Source organism: Rhinoderma darwinii, chromosome 7, assembly GCF_050947455.1.
Source record: "Rhinoderma darwinii isolate aRhiDar2 chromosome 7, aRhiDar2.hap1, whole genome shotgun sequence".
Classification (NCBI taxonomy): Eukaryota; Metazoa; Chordata; class Amphibia; order Anura; family Rhinodermatidae; genus Rhinoderma; species Rhinoderma darwinii.
Window position 1 is genome coordinate 88,032,184 of NC_134693.1, and position 19,644 is coordinate 88,051,827.

Below are 19,644 nucleotides of genomic sequence, written 5' to 3' on the forward strand. Positions count from 1 at the left end.
TGTGTCTTCTGTATGATGCTGTCCAAAGAGTATCACACAGCCTCTCCCCTTCCCTGCACAGTGACCGTTTTCCTGAGGCGATGTGTTTAAGGACCTGCGGCCAGAAGTACGATCACGCTGTGCAGGGAAGGGGAGAAGCTGTATGACACGGATTGGACAACGTCATACAGAAACCCCAAACACGGTCAACAGAGAGCAGTGTTACAGCCCGAGACAGCAGTTATCACAACTCATACATGTGGCAGGGAGAAATGCCGCAGGGTTAAAGCTGCACAGTACTATCACTGAGCGCGAATGATTCACTCAGCACAACGTAATAGTACTGAGTGGAGAGTTAGGCTGGATTCACACGAGCATGTTCGGTCCGTAAAGGACGGAACGTATTTCGGCTGCAAGCCCAGGACCGAACACACTGCAGGGAGTCGGGCTCCTAGCATCATAGTTATGTACGACGCTAGGAGTCCCTGCCTCTCTGTGGAACTACTGTCCCATACTGAAAACATGATTACAGTACGAGACAGTTGTCGAACAGCGAGGCAGTGACACCTAGCGCCATAGATAACTATGATGCTAGGATCCCGGCTCCCTGCAGTGTGTTCGGTCCGGGACTTGCGGCCGAAATACGTTCCGTCCTTTACGGACCGAATATGCTCGTGTGAATGCAGCCTTAAAGAAGCACTCCAAGCAAATGTTTTGGATTCTCTATTTTTAATTAAGGTGGCATAAACGATACTGTGGTAAGAAACTTTGGCTATATCTTTTAGTCTCAGTTATGGGCTGCCGTTTGGTCACATGACCCCTGCTCTGACTAACGGAATACTACAGAGTCTACTGTGCGGACCAGAAGTCAGTCTCTCTATGTATTCCTATGACAGTCTCAATGTGAGTCTCATAGGAATGAATAGAGAGACTGACTTCCTGTCCACACAGCAGGGCCCTAAAGGCAGCCCGGAAACAAAAGGCTGAAACTACAAAATAAAGTCGAAGGCGTTTTTTTTTCCTAACCGCAGTATCATTTATGCCACCTCAATTTCATACAGGGGGGGGAGGGGGGGGCAACATTTTTTGCTGGGAGCGCTTCTTTAACCCCTTAAGGACACAGCCTGTTTTGGCCTTCAGGACACAGCCGATTTTTTCAAATCTGACATGTGTTACTTTATGTGGTAATAACTCCGGAACGCTTTTACCTATCCAAGCGATTCTGAGATTGTTTTCTCGTGACATATTGTACTTCATGTTAGTGAAAAAAATTGGTCGATAAATTCAGTATTTATTTGTTAAAAACACCAAAATTTGTGAAAATTTGCATTTTTCTTAATTTAAATGTATATGCTTGTAAGACAGACAGTAATACCACACAAAATAGTTACTAGTTAACATCCCCTATATGTCTACTTTATGCTTTGTTTTTTTTGAACGTCCTTTTATTTTTATAGGACGTTACAAGGCTTAGAACTTTAGCAGCAATTTCTCACATTTTCAAGAAAATGTCAAAAGGCTATTTTTACAGGGACCAGTTCAGTTCTGAAGTGGCTTTGAAGGCCTTATGCACTAGATAGACCCCATAAATCACCCCATTTTAAAAACTGCACCCCTCAAAGTATTCAAAACAGCATTCAAAAAGTTTCTTAACCCTTTGGGTGTTTCACAGGAATTAAAGCAAAATAGACGTGAAATTTACTAATTTCATTTTTATTTGCCAAAATTAAATTGTGATAAAAAAAATTGTACCACAGAAGGTTTTAGCCAAGAATTGCAACTCAACATTTATTACCCTGATTCTACAGTTTTTAGAAATATCCCACATGTGGCGCTAGTGTCCTCTTGGACTCAAACACGGTCCTCAGAAGCAAAAGAGCACCTAGAGGATTTTGGGACCTCCTTTTTTTAGATTATATTTTAGACACCATGTCAGGTTTGAAGAGGTCTTGTGGTGCTCAAACAGTGGAGAGCCCCCAAAAGTGACCCCATTTTGGAAACTGCACCCCTCAGGGAATTTATCGAGGGGTATAGTTAGCATTTTAACCCCACAGGTTTTTTTCTAAAATTATTGGAAATAGTCTGTAAAATTGAAAGTCCACCTTTTTTCTCAAAAAACGTAGACATTTTTAATTTTTACTAGAAATAAAGGAGAAAAAGAACCCCAAAATTTGTAAAGCAACCTCTGCCGATTACGGGAATACCGCATATGTGGTAATAAACTGCTGTTTGGACCCACAGCAGGGCTCAGAAACGAAACAGCGCTATTTGGAGTACAGATTTTGCTGGAATGATTTTCGGTGCCATGTCGCGTTTGCAACGTCCTGGAGGTACCAAAACAGTGGAAACCCCCCCCCAAAGCGACCCCATTTTGGAAACTACACCCCTCAAGGAATTTTCCTAGGGGTAAAGTGAGCATTTTGACCCCACAGGTTTTTTTGCAGAATTTAGTGGAATTCAGCCATGAATATGAAAATCAACTTTTTTTCTGAAAAAAACGTAGACATTTTTACTAGGAATAAAGGAGAAAAAGAACCACAAAATTTGTAAACAAACTTCTCCCGATTACGGGAATACCTCATATGTGGTAATAAACGGCTGTTTGGACCCACGGCAGGGCTCAGAAGGGAAGTAGTGCCATTTCGCTTTTTGAGAACAGATTTTGCTAGAATGGTTTTCGGTGTCATGTCACGTTTACAGAGCCACTGAGGTGCCAGTACAGTGGAAACTCCAAAAAAGTTACACCATTTTGGAAACTACACCCTGAAAGTATTCATTTAGGGGTATATAGTGATTATGTTGACCATGTAGTTTTTTTTTAGCTAGAATTACGGGAGAGCATAAAACTGAAGGAGCGCCTTGTGGCTTTTTGGGCCTAGTTAGATGAATTACAGGCACAATTTATTTGCAGACTTTCTGAAGTGACTGAGCAGAAAACACTGTCCTTCAGTATTCATCTAGGGGTATAATGAAGTATTTAGTTTTTCAGTATTCATCTAGGGGTATAATGAAGTATTTAGGTTTTTTTAGGTTTAATTCCAATTCATAAATGGGCAATAATGTACCGGAAATAGGGATGAAAGGCCAAAAATGGGTAAAAAAAAAAAAAGTAGAGAGTAAGTCATAAACTTAATAATTTAGGGAGGAATGGTAGGCGCGAAAACAGTCCTTGATACACAATCCTGGCTTATCAGGACAAGTGTCACACTGATAGCCCGTGTCTTTTCGCATTCCGTTTTTATGACACAACATTTTTTGTATGGTCTTCTCTTTTTCTCAGTGGGGGGCACTTCACTTGGGAAGTGCTGCACTGATACAATTCTGCTGGCCTCGCTGCTATGGGATGTGGTTGCAGCCTCTTCTGCTCGGTCTTTGAAAAGTAGTTGTTTTATAACTTTTTCCTGGTATTCAAGATACCGTGCTTGATTCCCTGACTTCCGATAAATAATAAAAGAATTGTACAGTGCTGTTTGTATGAGGTGCACTGCAGTCTTCTTGTACCATACGCAGGACTTCCTCATTGCGCTGTATGGCTGTAGCATTTGATCTGCCAGATCTGCGCCACCCATGTGTTGGTTATACTCCTGTATACACACGGGCTTGAGGGCTGTGACATTACGCCCTCTTACCGGAACAGGGGTGCTGCTGTCCCCATGAATGGACGTGATGATAAAAACATCTTTTTTATCCCTAAATTTGGTCACCATCACAGACAATGACCTGCTATCACCAGGTCTCAGTTTCTGGTCGCCCAAATTTTTTAGGAGGCCTTTTTGATTCCTTCGCATTGTGTGACTGTATTTTTATCAAATAGGTAGTGGAACAGTGGGACGCTAGTATAGAAATTGTCTACATAAAGGTTATAACCTTTATCTAGCAGGGGGTACAAAAGGTCCCACACAATTTTGCCGCTTGTATTGAGGACAGGGGGACACTCTGTTGCAGGGGCGTAACTAGGAAAGACTGGGCCCCATAGCAAACTTTTGACTGGGGCCCCCCCTCCCCTGGGTGTCACACAACCCCCCCTTGTAGATAGTGCCTTCTTTACAGCCCCCCCTGTAGATAATGCCATACAGCCCCCTCTGTAGATAGCGCCATACATCCCCCTGTAGATAACGCCATACAGCCCCCCCCTGTAGATAACCTCTTACAGCCCCCCTGTAGATAACACCATACAGCCCCCTCTGTAGATAGCGCCATACATCCCCCTGTAGATAACACCATACAGCCCCCCTGTAGATAACCTCTTACAGCCCCCCTGTAGATAACGCCATACAGCCCCCCTGTAGATAACGCATACAGCCCCCCCTGTAGGTAACGCCATACAGCCCCCCCTGTAGGTAACGCCATACAGCCCCCCCTGTAGGTAACGACATACAGTCCCCCCTGTAGGTAACGCCATACAGCCCCCCCTGTAGGTAACGCCATACAGCCCCCCTGTAGGTAACGCCATACAGCCCCCCTGTAGGTAACGCCATACAGCCCCCCCTGTAGGTAATGCCATACAGTCCCCCTGTAGGTAACGCCATACAGCCCCCCCTGTAGGTAACGCCATGCAGCCCCAACCCCCCAAAAAAATCCCACCTACAGTGTGTCCTACAAAAGACATGTATCCCCTATCCACAGTATCTACATGTCTTTTGTTTAATGGCAGAGCGGGGAGATACCTCCCAGCTCTGCCGTGGTGTTCAGTGGCGTCGCGCTGTAGCAGCCATAGCGGCTGCTAGCGGAGCCTCCGGCCATGGTGGGGGCTCGTGCCGGCGGGCGACACGGGCCCCCTCATGCCGCGGGCCCCGTAGCAGCCTCTACGGCTGCTACAGCGGTAGTTACGCCACTGGCTGCTACGTACATGTACGTGGCATGTCGTTAGGGTGTTAAAGGGGTCCTCTGGACATTTCTTATTGATGGTCTATCTTTATCATAGGTCATCAATATTAGATCGGCAGGGGTCCAACTACCGGAACACCCGCCGATCAGCTATTTTGAAGGGGCCGTAGAACTCGTCGCCTTGGCCTCTTCAGTGTTTACTAGGCACAATGCCGTACACATCGGTAGCAGCTGCGCCTGGGATTGCAGCTCAGTCCCGTTGACTTGAATGCAATCCCAGGCACAGTCGCCCTGTGTGTGTATGGTGTTGTGCTTGTTAACTGGGAAAAGTCAGACGAACGCTATGGTCCCATCAATCACGGACCCCCACTGATCTGATATTGATGGTCTATCCTAAGGATGGGCCATCAATATAAAATGCCCAGAGGACCCCTTTCTTTAATGTAATGTGTGTGAAGTTTGAAGTTATATAACGTGGCAGAGGGCAGGCATCAGTATATGTGTTAGGAGAAATTCGCACTGAGTTTTTCAGCATGCTTTTTGACACGGAAAAACGTGTAAAAAAACAGACGAAAATGGATGCGTTTTTTCCAGCGAGCGCTAAAACCGCTCACGGGAACAAGCGACTTGCCCCTATCTTCGTGCGTTTACGTCTCTGACCTCCCATTGACAATAAGAGGCAGAGAAATTTGCCCGCGGCGCTCAATGTCCGCAGCCAAAAAACGCAGCAAAAAACACGGAAAACAGCGGGCAGGCATGTGAAAATCTGCCTCAAAATGAAAGAAGGAATTTTGAGGCATATTTTTCTGCCTGCAAAAAACTCTGTGTGAACAGGACCTTAAGGCTTCAGTATAGGTGTTAGGGGGAGTTCACACTGAGTTTTTTGACGCGGAAACCGTGGCAAAAAACGTCCGAAATCCATGACATTTTTCCTGCGAGCAGTAAAAAACGGCTGCGGGAAAAAGAAGCGTATGGCTATGTTCACACTGAGTTTTTTGCAGGAGGAATATCTGCCTCAAAATTCCGTTTGGAAGTTTGAGGCAGATTTTCCTATCCCTGCACGCCGATATTCGCTGCGTTTTTCACCCGCGGCCATTGAGCGCCACGGGCATAAAACACAGCGAAATGCGCTTTCTCTGCCTCCCATTGAAGTCAATGGGAGGTCAGAGGTGTAAACGCCCGAAGATAGGGCATGTCGCTTCTTTTTCCCGCGAGGCAGTTTTACTGCTCGCGGGAAAAAGACGCCGACGCCTCCCATTGAAATAAATGGGAGGCATTTTCGGGCCGTTTTTGACGAGCTTTGCGATGCGGTTTCCGCGTCAAAAAACTTGTCAAAATACTCCGTGTGAACATAGCCTAATGCCCTTTCTTCAGGCGTTTCTGTCTCCGACTTCCCATTGACAACAATGGCAGGCAGAAAATGCGTTTTTTGCTGCGTTTTTCTGCCCACGGCCCGATGGCCGAAAAACGTCACAAAAAACACAACGAAAAACGCGGGAAGTGTTAAAAATATGCCTCAAAATTCCGGAAGGAATTATGAGGCAGATTTTTCTACCTAAAAACTTTTCCCTTCTCCCATGAACTTCATGTACCTGTCCTCTGCATCTGCAGTCTGCACGTCCTCCACCCGTCCTATGAGATACTAGTCCTCCGCCCGAAGTCTCGCGTCGCCCTTTAGCTCCGCCCCCTGTCCTCTCCCCTGCCTGAGCGCTCCTCCTACCACCTATCGCCGTCCTATGCAACTGTGTGGCAGACTATCAGTGCACAGGGAGCAATGCAGCGGCTATCACCCGGCCCCCCCCCCCGCGACTATCACCGAGCCACCAGCCCTCTCCCCCCCCCGGATGCCTAGTGTAACGTTAGTGATGCTACTACTAGGCATGAGGGGGCCCGTGCCTCCAGGCCTGGCACATAATGTAATGTGCCTGACAGGGCGACACGGGCCCCCCCATGCCGCGGGCCCCGTGGCAGCTGCTACGGCTGCTACTGTGGTAGTTACGCCACTGCTCTGTTGGGCAGATTTGGGAGTCTTGTCCCTCGTAAATTCTAACTCTGTGAGTGTACCCACTTTCACAGAGCTTATACATTTTTATCCCGTATTTTGTCCTTTTACTTGGCAAGTATTGCCTAAATAGTAGCCCTCCTTTGAAGCGCACGAGTGACTCATCTATGGCAATATTTTTATTAGGGGTGTATGCCTCTGAAAATTTTTCACTCAGAAGTGAAATAAACAGCCTAATTTTAAATAACCTGTCCTGGTTGGGGTCACCAGGCGTAGGGCACTGGCTGTTGTCAGTGTAATGGAGGAATCTTAATATTGCCTCAAACCGAGTTCTCACCATCACAGCCCTGTACATTGGCGTAGCATACAAAACGTCAGACGACCAGTAGAACCGTATGGTGGGTTTCTTAATAAGCCCTATATTAAGAAGGAGCCCCCAGAACTTTTTAATTTCTGCAGCACATGTTGAATGCCACTTCTGGCCTCTAGCGTAATATGACGCGGGGTGACTGGCCAGATACTGTTCGGCATAAATATTTGTTTGGGTGACCATTAGGTTCACCAATTCCTCCGTGAAGAAAATGGAATTCCGTGTACCCAGTGGTATCAATTTTTATTCCTGGGGCAGAAGTGAATTCAGGAATTTGGGGTGAAAAAATATTTGGGGGCACCCAATTGGAGTCACTTGAGTGACTGTCACTCTGCCTACTCCGCCTTTGTGGGGGTTCATAAAAAAAAAAAACAAAAAAAAAAACGCACCTAAAATGTCAGCGCTGGAAGGGTTAACACTCTTTTTCGGATGTCTGCGTACGATAATAATATAGCGTATATTTCTAACATATGTACACACTATATAACGTGTATATATATATAGTGTGTGTGTGTGTGTGTGTGTACGTATATAAAAAAATAATCACCTATATATATCCTACACTACCTATAATTTTTTTTTTAAACAAATGAAGTAACTTTTGACAGGTCTCCCAAAAAGAGAAGGGAGGTGGACTGGGGAGCTCTATGGGGTTAAAAAAAACGGGTTTGTGTGGTGTATTTCACTCATGAGGGGACGCACTAAATTCTCTCTGGTCCGATCTCCTCAGAACTGTCACAACTGTGACAGAAATTAGGAGATCCGTCACAGAGGAAGGGCGGCAATTCATTTTTCTGATGTGATTGGTCAGTCTGGAGTGACTGACCAATAAAAGCGATCCGGGGGGGGTGTGTGATTGGTCCCACCGCCGATAGCCGTGACAGCTGAAGTCACTGTCCTGTCACCGTTTGTTTACAAGCGGTGACAGTTTTACTGCAGGACGAGAATGCTCGTCCTAATGCGGCAACAACCCGCCGCTCAGGACGAGCATTCTCGTCCTGCATCTTCAACCAGTTAAACAACATCTTTATCACAACAATCTCATTACCCTGGTCGCCTGAGCATGGTAGTGATATCTAGCCTCCCTAATGGACTCTAATTATGCGCTGTTCAAATCAGATCAGTCTTCCTGACTTAATCTCCAATAAAAGGACCTACTTATGCCCAATTCCCTAAACATGCACGGCTGAGAATGCATGTTTATGTCTATGGGGAGAGGGATATAAACTGCAGCAAGACACCTCTGGGATCCGCTCATCTCCCATGGCTCCATACACATTAGATAGTCGTCAGATCTTACAGCCTAATTGGTCAGGTTAGGGCTTAGTTCTAATGGGTATGGCCACCTCAAAGGGGTTTTCCCACAAACACCACTTCACTCATCCATCATATGTGTGGGTGATAAGTGTCTGATGGCTGTGGGGCCCCACCGACACGAGAGCAGGTGTGCGGTATCCCGTTTGTGAATGAAATGAAGGTTAAGAATGCATGTTGGCGCTCCATTCAACACTATGGGACAGATGAGTACATCTATCTCTGCAGTCCCAAGGCATTGAATGGAGCGGAAGCACACATGCTCGACCACAGCTCCATTTTAACGGGGGACACAGGACCCCCAGCAATCAGACACTTATCCCCTATAAGTGCTGTTCGTGGGAAAACTCCTTTAACCCCTTAATGACCAGCCTATTTTAGACCTTAATGACCAAGCTATTTTTTACGTTTTCCATCGTCGCATTCCAAGAGCTATAACTTTTTTATTTTTGCGTCTACATAGCTGTATAAGGTCTTGTTTTTTGCGGGACAAGTTGTATTTTTTAATAGCACCATTTTGAGGTACATATTATTTATTGATTAACTTTTATTAACTTTTTGGAGGGGGGGGGGGGAAATAGAAAAAAAATCTGAAATTACGCCATTATTTTTTGCTTCCTAAATCTACGCCGTTTACCGTGTGCTATAAATAACACAATAAATTTATTCAGCGGGTTGTTACGATTGCAACGATACCAAATTTGTATATATTTTGTATGTTTTACTACTTTTACACAGTAAAAACACTTTTTTTTTCAAAATTATTTGTTTTTGTGTCTCCATATTTGAAGAGCCGTAACGTTTTTCGTCGATGCAGTTGTATGAGGGCTTTTTTTTTGCGGGACGACATGTAGATTTTATTGGTACCATTTTGGAGTAGATGCGACTTTTTAATCACATTTTTTTTAAAGTCAGGATTCACAGAAAACATCAATTTTTTCGTTGTTTTTTATTTTTTTTTTTACGGCGTTCACTGTGCGGGTTAAGTAATGTAATCGCTTTATAGTCGGGGTCGTTACGGACGCGGTGATACCAAATCTGTGTAACTTTTTTACTTCATTTTTTTTAATACTAAAGCAGTTTGTAAGGGGAAAAAGTGGGTTTTTCATTTTTTTTTCATTAACTTTATTAAACTTTTTTTTAAACTTTTTTACTAGTCCCATTAGGGGACTTTAATATGCGATCCTCCGATCACTATTATAATACACTGCAATACTTTTGTATTGCAGTGTATTACTGCCGGTCCGTTTAACACGGACAGGCATCTGCTAGGTCATGCCTGCGGCATGATCTAGCAGGCATTCGCTATAGGCACACCTGGGGGCCTTAGTTAGGCCCCCGGCTGCTGTTGGAGACAGGCACTCGGCGATCTCATCGCCGGGTGGCAGTGGGATGAGAGGGAGATCCCAAAAAAACAACTCAGATGCGGTGCACGCTATTGCGCACCAATCTGAAGGGTTAAACGGGTGAGATCGATACTAATATCGATCTCACCCGGCAGAGCAGGGACGCCCCCAGCTGCCTCTGGCAGCTGAGAGCAGGGAGATTTGACAGCTCCCTGCTCTGTTTACTTTATTCTGATGCAGTGGCGTAAAAAGGTATATGCATCAGAATAAAGCCCGTTAGTGGCCGCCGTGAAAAGGCGTATTGGCGGTCACTAACGGGTTAAGATGTGAAATACTTTTAAATAGGCTACAATAGCAACATTCAAGCACACAATACTCCACTGCTAAATTATGAATAACTTACCAAGACCAAATACAAAAATATAAAAAGTTAAAAATTCATGTATAATTTTCAAGCATCGACTAGACTGAATAGATGCAATTACATGTAATCCAACTATATGAAAAGTCTTGCAAATAAAAAAAATAGAAGTAAGGGTATTCACAAAGCACTCAAAGTGCCAACCCTTTAAAAGGGCAGCACCCAGAGCAGGCATTCATGATGAGTCGTGTTTACAGAGGCAGTAGTTTAATTATCTATGCACTGCAGTAATATTATCTTCACTACATGTGCCAGATAAAATCCCTTATTCTTTAAATGTGATATATATGCAAAGATATGTTACATAACGTAACATGGGCCCTCATACATCATTCCCTGACCTCTACAAATAATAACTGAATACAATATTAATAACTGCCACTTTCCTTATCAGTTACCTGCATCGTGAGAGTGGAGCGGCCTCTCCGGTTATACACCTTTTGTTCCCAGCTCCCAGGGGGCCTTTTAAACAACAGGTCCCCTCCCCCTTATCTATCATGGGTTACAGAACAGGTTGTATAACCAAAAACACAGTGACGATGGGCAAGAAAGAAATACAAGTACAGAACAGTAGAACTTATATATCAGTATATACACCTTTTACCATCAGATTCTCTGTTGCATATATAAAAAACATTGCTAAAACAATAAAATAACTCAAGTATACTGTTGTCTCTGCTCACATTTTTAACATTATTACAGAACTGTCCTAGGTGCAATGTGCTAGGTCACCAAATCTTTAGGAAAAAAATTTACTCCACAGAGACACATCTTATAAAGTCTGTAGGTGATTGAAGCTGGATATACAATTTACTCTCTATTCCTTCCAGTTTTGCCAGTTTGCCTCCTACGCTGAGCTTTGCTTGTACGTCCAGTTGTTTTGGCTGCGGTTTGCTTCTTGTCCTGTAACCTTTGTGGGCGCTTGTTGTATTTACGTTGATTGCGAGCGTGGAGAGACTTGGTGAGAGTGCAGATCCTATGGAGACAAAGTATATTTAATTAGCAAAATCTGTCACTTTACATCCTACATAACTAAAAGGCAAGTCTATACAGCACAGTATCTATATCGGTCAGGGTTGCTGTAATAAAGATTATTATCCCACAAATAATGTATATTCTGCACAATGCACCTATTTGGATAAAACTTCGTGGGTTTGGAAAACATAATAAATTACTTACTTTGGAAGGTGAAAAAAAACCAAGGTGGAAGCTTAAGAACACAATGTATCCACTACTAGAGAGAGGACTAGCAGATCCTAAATTTTGACTATTATTTGGTCACCCAATCTACTTACTTTTGTGACTGGTCAAGAGACTTGTTCTGTCAGCGTCCTGTTGATCTTTGCAAAGATCCTAAGTCTGACGAACTGGTCGAGCTTTCGGAATCAGGCCCTCTAACAAGAGCAGCCTACAAAAAGGTTTTCACTGGCTATTCATAGGTATATGTTCCGGGAGGCGGTTAGAGAGATTGGGAGTATAACGATCGCAACTACACAGTTCCACAGCTTTTGGATAAAAAAGAAAATTAAATTGATAAAGTCTTTATAGAAGGTAGACTAAAAAGCTTTGATATGTTCATAGATCAGGGTATAACGGTGAGATCTGAAGTCTTGTCTTATCTTCAACTAGTGAGTATGGTGACCAATCTCGCTAACCCTCGGAATATGGAAGTTGTGGATTTTAGATTCATTGTTTTTGTCCATGCCGATGGGGCGGTCAAAAGGTCATCTTTCTAGAACATTCAGACTTCTAATAGAAATGTTCATATGTGTAAATGGGCTTCCGGGTAGATACAAATAGAACGTGACATGAGAAACTCATGTCACCAACCACTACCCAGGTATTTTAATAGATTAGGGGTCAGTTTTAAAAAAAAATAGAACAAAATGTAAAAAAAAGTTCACACACATAACCACTCAATGGTTATTGATCAGACTAGACAATTCACCAAGCAGATGGGCACTAATGGGCCTTAGATCTACCTCGGAATGTCCAAAGTGTTTTTCTAGCAATGCAAACCTTATACACTTGTATTGCAGATGTCCAAAGTTGAGGCGCTATTGGGTAAAAATCATGAATGCTATTAACCATATATATGAAAAGGCCATACTTACTCATGAGGGGAGGTACACACACCACCATCCAACAGGGCGCAGACAAAACACAATGCTACATAGCGGTAGATTACACAGTTGCAATATACTGATAAACACCCACTTACACGCCTACTATTCATGAGGGGGGGGGGGGGGTGGCTGCATAGTATGATCATTGCACACAAACGTAGCTTTTATAAGAGTGTCAGTCACATGGGTGCATGTAGTGCACTATGCTGGCTTACAGCCTATCAGTCAAGCCCATAATGTTCGACAAGGCGGGCTGCCCAGCATCTTGACACAACATTCCCCCAGCACTAGATGGCCTGGCTGCACCCCGAAAAGATATCCATGATACACGATAAATATCAATGATAAACATGTGGTATTAGTTAAAGGGATCGTCCCGGAATAAATTGTATTTATATTCTAACTTAATTGGACATATTTAAGTACATTTCTAATATAATGTCTGTTTACCTGTGGCAGCGTTACTCTGTTCTGATCTGCAGTCACGTGACCGCACCGAGGGTAAATTTTTCATTTCCTGTGACTTACGTGTCTTTGCTCAGCCAGCACTTCCGGCTGAGAAAGGCACGGCGCGTCATCAACTACATTTACAGGCAGTGGGCCGGCGGATATTTCATGAGCTCTTCAGAGCTTTGCCTCCTCTTCTGCCGCCTGTAAACAGAGACGATGGCGCGCCGTGTCTCTACACAGCAGGAAGTACTGGCTGAGCAGACACATGGAATGTCGTATTTGCTTGTACACGCCCCCTCCTCCTATCTCGGAGCTCCTGCACTGCCTGCCAGTCTCCTCATCCCCCATGCCGGCCCCCATGGCCCACCCCCACTGATCACAATTCTTCAAATAAATGATTTCCTCACAAACACAGATCTTCATATAATAGAATCTTAACCCTTTCAGGACCGAGCTCATTTTGGCCTTCAGGATCTGCCCCATTTTTTCAAATCTGACACGTGTCACTTTATGTGGTAACAACGCTGGAATGCTTTTGTCTATCCAAGCGATTCAGAGATTGTTTTCTCGTGACATATTGTACTTTATGTTAGTGGAAAAATTTGGTTGATAAATTTAATATTTGAGAAAAATAGTAACATTTAGTGAAAATTTGCAAAAATTTGCATTTTTCAAAATTTAACCCCTTTAGGACACAGCCTGTTTTGACCTTGTGGCACAGCAGATTTTTTCAAATCTGCCATGTGTGTCACTTTATGTGGTAATAACTTGGGAATGCTTTTACCTATCCAAGCCATTCTGAGATTGTTTTCTCGTAACAAAAATTTGGTCAATAAATTCAATATTTATTAGTGAAAAACACCAAAATTTTGAGAAAATTTGCATTTTTCTACATTTAAACGTATCTGCTTATAAAACAGATTGTAATACCACAGAAAATAATCACTAGTTAACATCCCCCATATGTGTACTTTAGGTTTGCATCGTTTTGTGAACGACCTTTTATTTTTCTAGGACATTACAATGCTTATAAGTTTAGCAGCAATCTCTCACATTTTCAAGAAAATTTCAAAAGGCCATTTTTACAGGTAGCAGTTTAGGTCTGAAGTGGTTTTGAGGGCCTTATATATTAGAATCTCCCAATAAATCACCCCATTTTAAAAACTGCACCCCTCAAAGTATTCAAAACAGCATTCAGAAAGTTTCTTAACCCTTTAGGAGTTTCACAGGAAATAAAGCAATGTAGAGGAGAAACGTACAAATGTTTTTTTTTGCCGAAATAAAAAAAACAAAAACAAAACTCTAACACAGAAGGTTTTACCAGAGAAACGCAACTCAATGTTTATAGAATTCTGCAGTTTTTAGGAATATCCCACATGTGGCCCTAGTGCCCTAATGGACTGAAACACAGGCCACAGAAGCAAAGGAGCACCTACAGGATTTTGGGGTCTGCTTTTTTTTAGATTATATTTTAGGCACCATGTCAGGTTTGAAGAGGTCTTGTGGTCCCATTTTGGAAACTACACCCTTCAAGGAATTTATCTAAGGGTATAGTTAGCATTTTGACCTGACAGGTATTTTGCTAGTTATTGGAGTGAGGCCTCATTTACACGAGCGTAATATACGCGCGTGCGACGCGCGTGCTTTTCACGAGTGTCGTACGCACCTATATTACTCTATGGGGCAGTGCAGACGATGCGTGAATTTTGCGCAGCGCGAGTGCGTTGCGTAAAACTCACGACATGTTCTATAATCGTGCGTTTTTCACGCATCACGCACCCATTGAAGTCAATGGGTGCGTGAAAACCACGACGTGCGAACTGCGTGATTCGCGCAAGAGCTGTCAAACTCTGCATGTAAACAGAAAAGCACCACGTGCTTTTCTGTTTACAAACATCCAAAAGGAGTGTCTTAGAGATGAGCGAACCGAACTTCACCGGGTTCGGCCGAACTCGTTTTGACCGAACCCGGCAAAAAATGTTGCGGTACGCGACGTCAGGAGACAGTCACTGTCCAGGGTGCTGAAATAGTTAAACTGGTTCAGCACCCTGCACAGTGACTTCCGATCCCAATATACGTGACCGTGTAAAAAAAAAAGTTCTGACTTACCGAGAAAACTCCCGGCTTCTTCCTCCAGTCTGACCTCCCGGGATGACAATTCAGTCCAAGTGACAGCTGCAGCCAATCACAAGCCAAGCACAGGCTGCAGCGGTCACATGGACTGCCGCGTCATCCAGGGAGGTGGGGCCAGATGTCGAGAGGCGCGTCACCAAGGACGCGTCACCAAGGCAACGCCCGGGAAGTTCTCGGTAAGTACGAACCTCTTTTTTTTTTAAACAGGTTACTCGATATGGTGATCGGAATTCACTGTCGAGGGTGCTGAAAGAGTTACTGCCGATCAGTTAACTCTTACAGCACCATGGACAGTGACTGACGTCGACTAGCCTCATCTCTATGATGGCGGCTGCGCGAAAATCACGCAGCCGCGCATCATACACTGATGACACACGGAGCTGTCAAGTGCCTTTTGCGCACGCAAAACGCTGCGTTTTTTTGCGTGCGCAAAACGCACACGCTCGTGTAAATCAGGCCTTAGTCTGTGAAAAACAATATTATAGTTTTATAGATTGGGTCGTTACAAACGCGGTGATACCAAATATGTGTACTGTTTAACGGTTTCATTTTTTTCCTATAAGAGACTTATAGGAAAAAAAATAAAATGTATTTTTACACTTTTGTAAAACATTTTTAATTAACTTTTTTTAACTTTTTTCTTGACTTTACACTTTTTTTTTTTTTTTTTACCTGCAGCTCTGATCGCTGCTAGAATACATTACACTACCTAGGTAGTGTAATGTATTCCAACTGTCAGTGTGACATCACAGTCACTCTGACAGTAAGTCTACGAGGACCAGCTAGAGGCAGGTCCTCATAAGCTTCCATACATGGCAGACCCGGAGGCCGTTGTCTGGCCTCCGGGTGCCATCTCACGCATCAGCAGCCCCTACAATTGCATGGGGGCTGCCGATGTGCTACAAACCCCCAAAATGTGGCTATCGCAATAGAGAGCCACATTTAACGGGTTAATTGCCGAAATCAGCGGCGATGAGCCGCTGATCGGTAACAGTTGAGTCTCAGCTGTCAGGGACAGCTGACCTCCCAGTTCCCTATGTACACGGTTACCGGCACTGTCACCGACAGTGTGTATCGCGAACGTCCTGTCACTCGGACAGGAAGTCTATCAGGAGGCTGGTCCTGATAGACTTCCGTACATGGCAGACACGGAGGTCATTATTTGGCCTCCGGTCTCCATGCTAGCCATCTGCAAACCTGACGATTTCATTGTGAGGTCTGCCGATGTGCTAGAAACCCCTAAAATGTGGCGATTGCAATCGATTGCCGCATTTAAGGGGTTAATTGCCGAAATCAGCAAAAATGAGCCGCTGATCGGCAATAGTGGCGTGTCAGCGGTCGGGGACAGCTGGCCTCCCGGTTCCTGGTGCACACTGTCTCCTACAGTGTGCACCGGGAACCGCGCAGTAACTGTACGGATCTGGTGCGCTAAGACACTGGCCACTCGGACGTACAGTTGCGTCGTGGTGCACCTAGGGGTTAAATGTATCTGCTTGTAAAACACTTATTTTTCTAGGACGTTACAAGGCTTAGAACTTCAGCAAAATATCTCAAATTTTCAAGAAAATGTCAAAAGGATATTTTTCAAAGGACCAGTTCTGAAATGGCTTTGAGGGCCTTATGTACTAGATAGACCCCATAAATCACCCATTTTAAAAGATGCACTCCTCAAAGTATTCAAAATAGAATTCAGAAAGTTTCTTAACCCTTTAGGCGTTTCACAGGAAATAAAGCAAAGTAGAGGGGAAATGTACAAATTTTATTTTTCTGCCAAAATTCATTTGTAATAAAAAAAATATGTCTTTAAACACAGAAAGTTTTACCAGAGAAACGCAACTCAATATTTATAGTCAAGATTCTGCAGTTTTTAGAAATATCCGACATGTGGCCTTAGTGTGGTAATGGACTGAAGCACAGGCCTCAGAAGCAAAAGGAGCACCTAGAAGATCTTGGGGTCTCCTTTTTTTAGAATATATTTTAGGCACTATGTTAGGTCTGAAGAGGTCTTATGCTGCCAAAAAAGTGCAAACTCCCCAAAACTGACATGGTTTTGGAAACTACACATCTCAAGGAATTTATCTAGGGGTATAGTTAGCATCTTGACCTCACAGGTCTTTTACTATATTTATTGAAGTTTGTCTGTGAAAATGAAAATCTACTTTTTTTCTGAAAAAAACCTAGAAAGGTTTAATTTTTACAATGAATAATGGAAAAGATTACATATCGGTAATCGGTTTTTCATGAACCTATGACAATACCCCTGGAGAGACATCCCATTTTGCTGGCCAGGAAGCCTGAGGATATATAAAAAAAAAAAAAAAAAAAAAGAAGGCCACACCTCTCCACACACCCAGTCTTAGGAAGAACTCAGGATGAGAATTAGTTTGGTTTATTATGTAAAGTTGGCACTCAACTTTGAGGACTATATACGCTACAAGAATTAGGGAGGGTAATAGAGGGGTGCTGTCATAGGTACATGAAAAACCGATTACCGGTAAGTAATCAATCTTTTACCCTTTCACCTATGACAGCACACCTGGAGATGTACAATAGAAGTCAAAATTTAGGGTGGGACCACAGCTTGTAGCACCTTTCTACCAAAGGCCAAGTCAGAGGCTGTATGCAGTTGTAATTGGTAATGCTTGAGGAAGGTGTGAAGAGAGCTCCATGTAGCAGCCTTGCATATCTGATCCAAGGATGCCTCTGCTCTCTCAGCCAAGGAAGTGGATACAGCCCTGGTGGAGTGGGCTCCAAAGAACTCTGGAGGCTGGAGATTCTGACTTACATAGGCAACATTTATTTCATGTTTAATCCATCTTGCTATAGTGGTTCTACTGGCTGTCGAACCCTTGTTGGGACCTTGGAACTGGACAAACAGATTTTCTAAGGTTCTTAAATCTTTATAGTGATTTCTAGGTATTGGACTAGGAAACTCCTTACGTCCAGGCAGTTAAACTGCTGTTCCCTCGGATTTTCAGGGTAAGTACAAAAAGAGCGAACAACAATTTCTCGAGATGTGTAAGGGCTGGTCTAAGGAGAGACTGCTCCTGTCCCACTGATTTAAAATGTTCCACTGTAGTGGCCTGGATCTGAAGTGAGTCCATAGTACGGCTGGGATGCATGATGTCATGAGGCCCAGGACTGACATAGCTTTCCTGAAAGATGTCATATGGCTCAGGTAGATCTCTGATATCCTGTTTATCAGGGGACTGATTTTTTCTTCTGAAAGGAAGGACATCTGCTTGGAGGAGTCTAGCAGAGTTCCTATGGATACACATCTTTTTGATGGGTTTAAATTTATGTTCCACCCTAATTTTGTTAGTATATCGCGGACTATTTGTATCTGTAGGGTCAAGGTTTGAGATGTTTCTGCAACCAACAGGAAATCGTCCAGATATGGGATCAGGAGAATGTCGTTCATCCTGATGTAAGAGGTCATTTCCGCTATCAGTTTTGAAAATACCCTTGGGGCTTGTGAGATGCCAAAGGGGAGGGCTCTGTATTGTAGGTGAATTACAGATCCGTTGAGTGTCACTGCTACCCTTAGGTATCTTTGATGATGATGACATATGGGTAAGTGATAGTAAGCATCCTCTAGGTCTATCGAGGCTATCACACAATCCCTGGAGAGGAGATTTATAGTTGATGAAATGCAGAATTTTTTGTAGGTCAGATAAAAGGTTTCATTTTTTTAGATTTATAATGACCCTGTGTTTTCCTACTGGTTTGTTCACGAGGAAGAGAGGGGAATAAAAGCCTTGACCTGTCTCTATGCTTGGAACTTGAATTAGGACTCCTTTTTTTTTTTTTATGAGTGACAGGGCTTCTATTTCTAGGATCTTTTGTTGGTTGGGCTCCTTAGGGCCCTTGTCTGTCTGGGGGGGAAGAGATCTGAACTCTAGTACGTACCCAGTTTTTAGGATTCCTAGAATCCAAGGATTTGCTGATATTTTTTGCCAATCCTTGTGAAACCGGGAAAGACGACCCCCCCCACCGTAGATTCTATGGCGTCATTGTTGGACCCTATTTTTAGGGTCCTTCTGGGGCCTGAAGATAAAGGACTTATTCTTCCTAGTAAATCATGAGGATCTAAAGTCCTGTCCCCTAGGGTTAGGTCTTTTGTTATTAGGCCCTTTGGGACGAAAGGAATCTCTTGTTGGGCTTGCTTGTGCAGGGAACCCCTTCTTGCTATCTGATGCTTTTTCCAGCAGGTCATCAAGCGGGGGCCCAAAAAGATAATCTCCTGAGCAGGGAATAGCACACAGCTTCCCTTTGGATCCAGTGTCCCCTTTCCAGGTTTTTAGACAGATAGCTCGTCTAGCAGAATTCGACAGGGCCGCTGATCTGGCGGAAAGGCGTACAGCATCTACTGAGGCGTCTGCCAAGAAATCTGCGGCCTTGGAAAGTGTTGGAAGGGAGGCCAAGATCTGATCCCGAGGGGTCTTGTCTTTTAAATGTAGATCCAATTGTGCGAGCCACACAAGTGGCTGCAATGCCTGGTTTAAAAGCCCCCGTCGAAGCTTCCCAGGTCTTTTTTAAGTAAAAGTCGGCCTTCCTGTCCATAGGGTCAGACAAGGAGCCTAGATTTTCAAAGGGAAGGGAGTGTTTCCTTGAAATCTTGGCTACTGGAGCGTCAAGTCTAGGGATGTTGTCCCAATCCTTGCATACCTTGTTCT

The 19,644-nt window shown here is 43.8% G+C and overlaps 1 protein-coding gene across 3 annotated transcripts in view; it reads right to left on the minus strand.

Annotated features, from left to right (window-relative positions):
• Positions 1-10,261: 10,261 nt before the first annotated feature.
• NOL12 (nucleolar protein 12) overlaps positions 10,262-19,644 on the minus strand; it is a 44,918-nt gene continuing 35,535 nt past the window's right edge. For all 3 annotated transcript variants that reach the window (XM_075833640.1, XM_075833642.1, XM_075833641.1), the window contains exon 7: positions 10,262-11,235. In XM_075833640.1, coding sequence (XP_075689755.1) covers positions 11,070-11,235 — 166 coding nt within the window. In that variant the 3' untranslated portion in view covers positions 10,262-11,069. The remainder of the gene's footprint in view (positions 11,236-19,644) is intronic.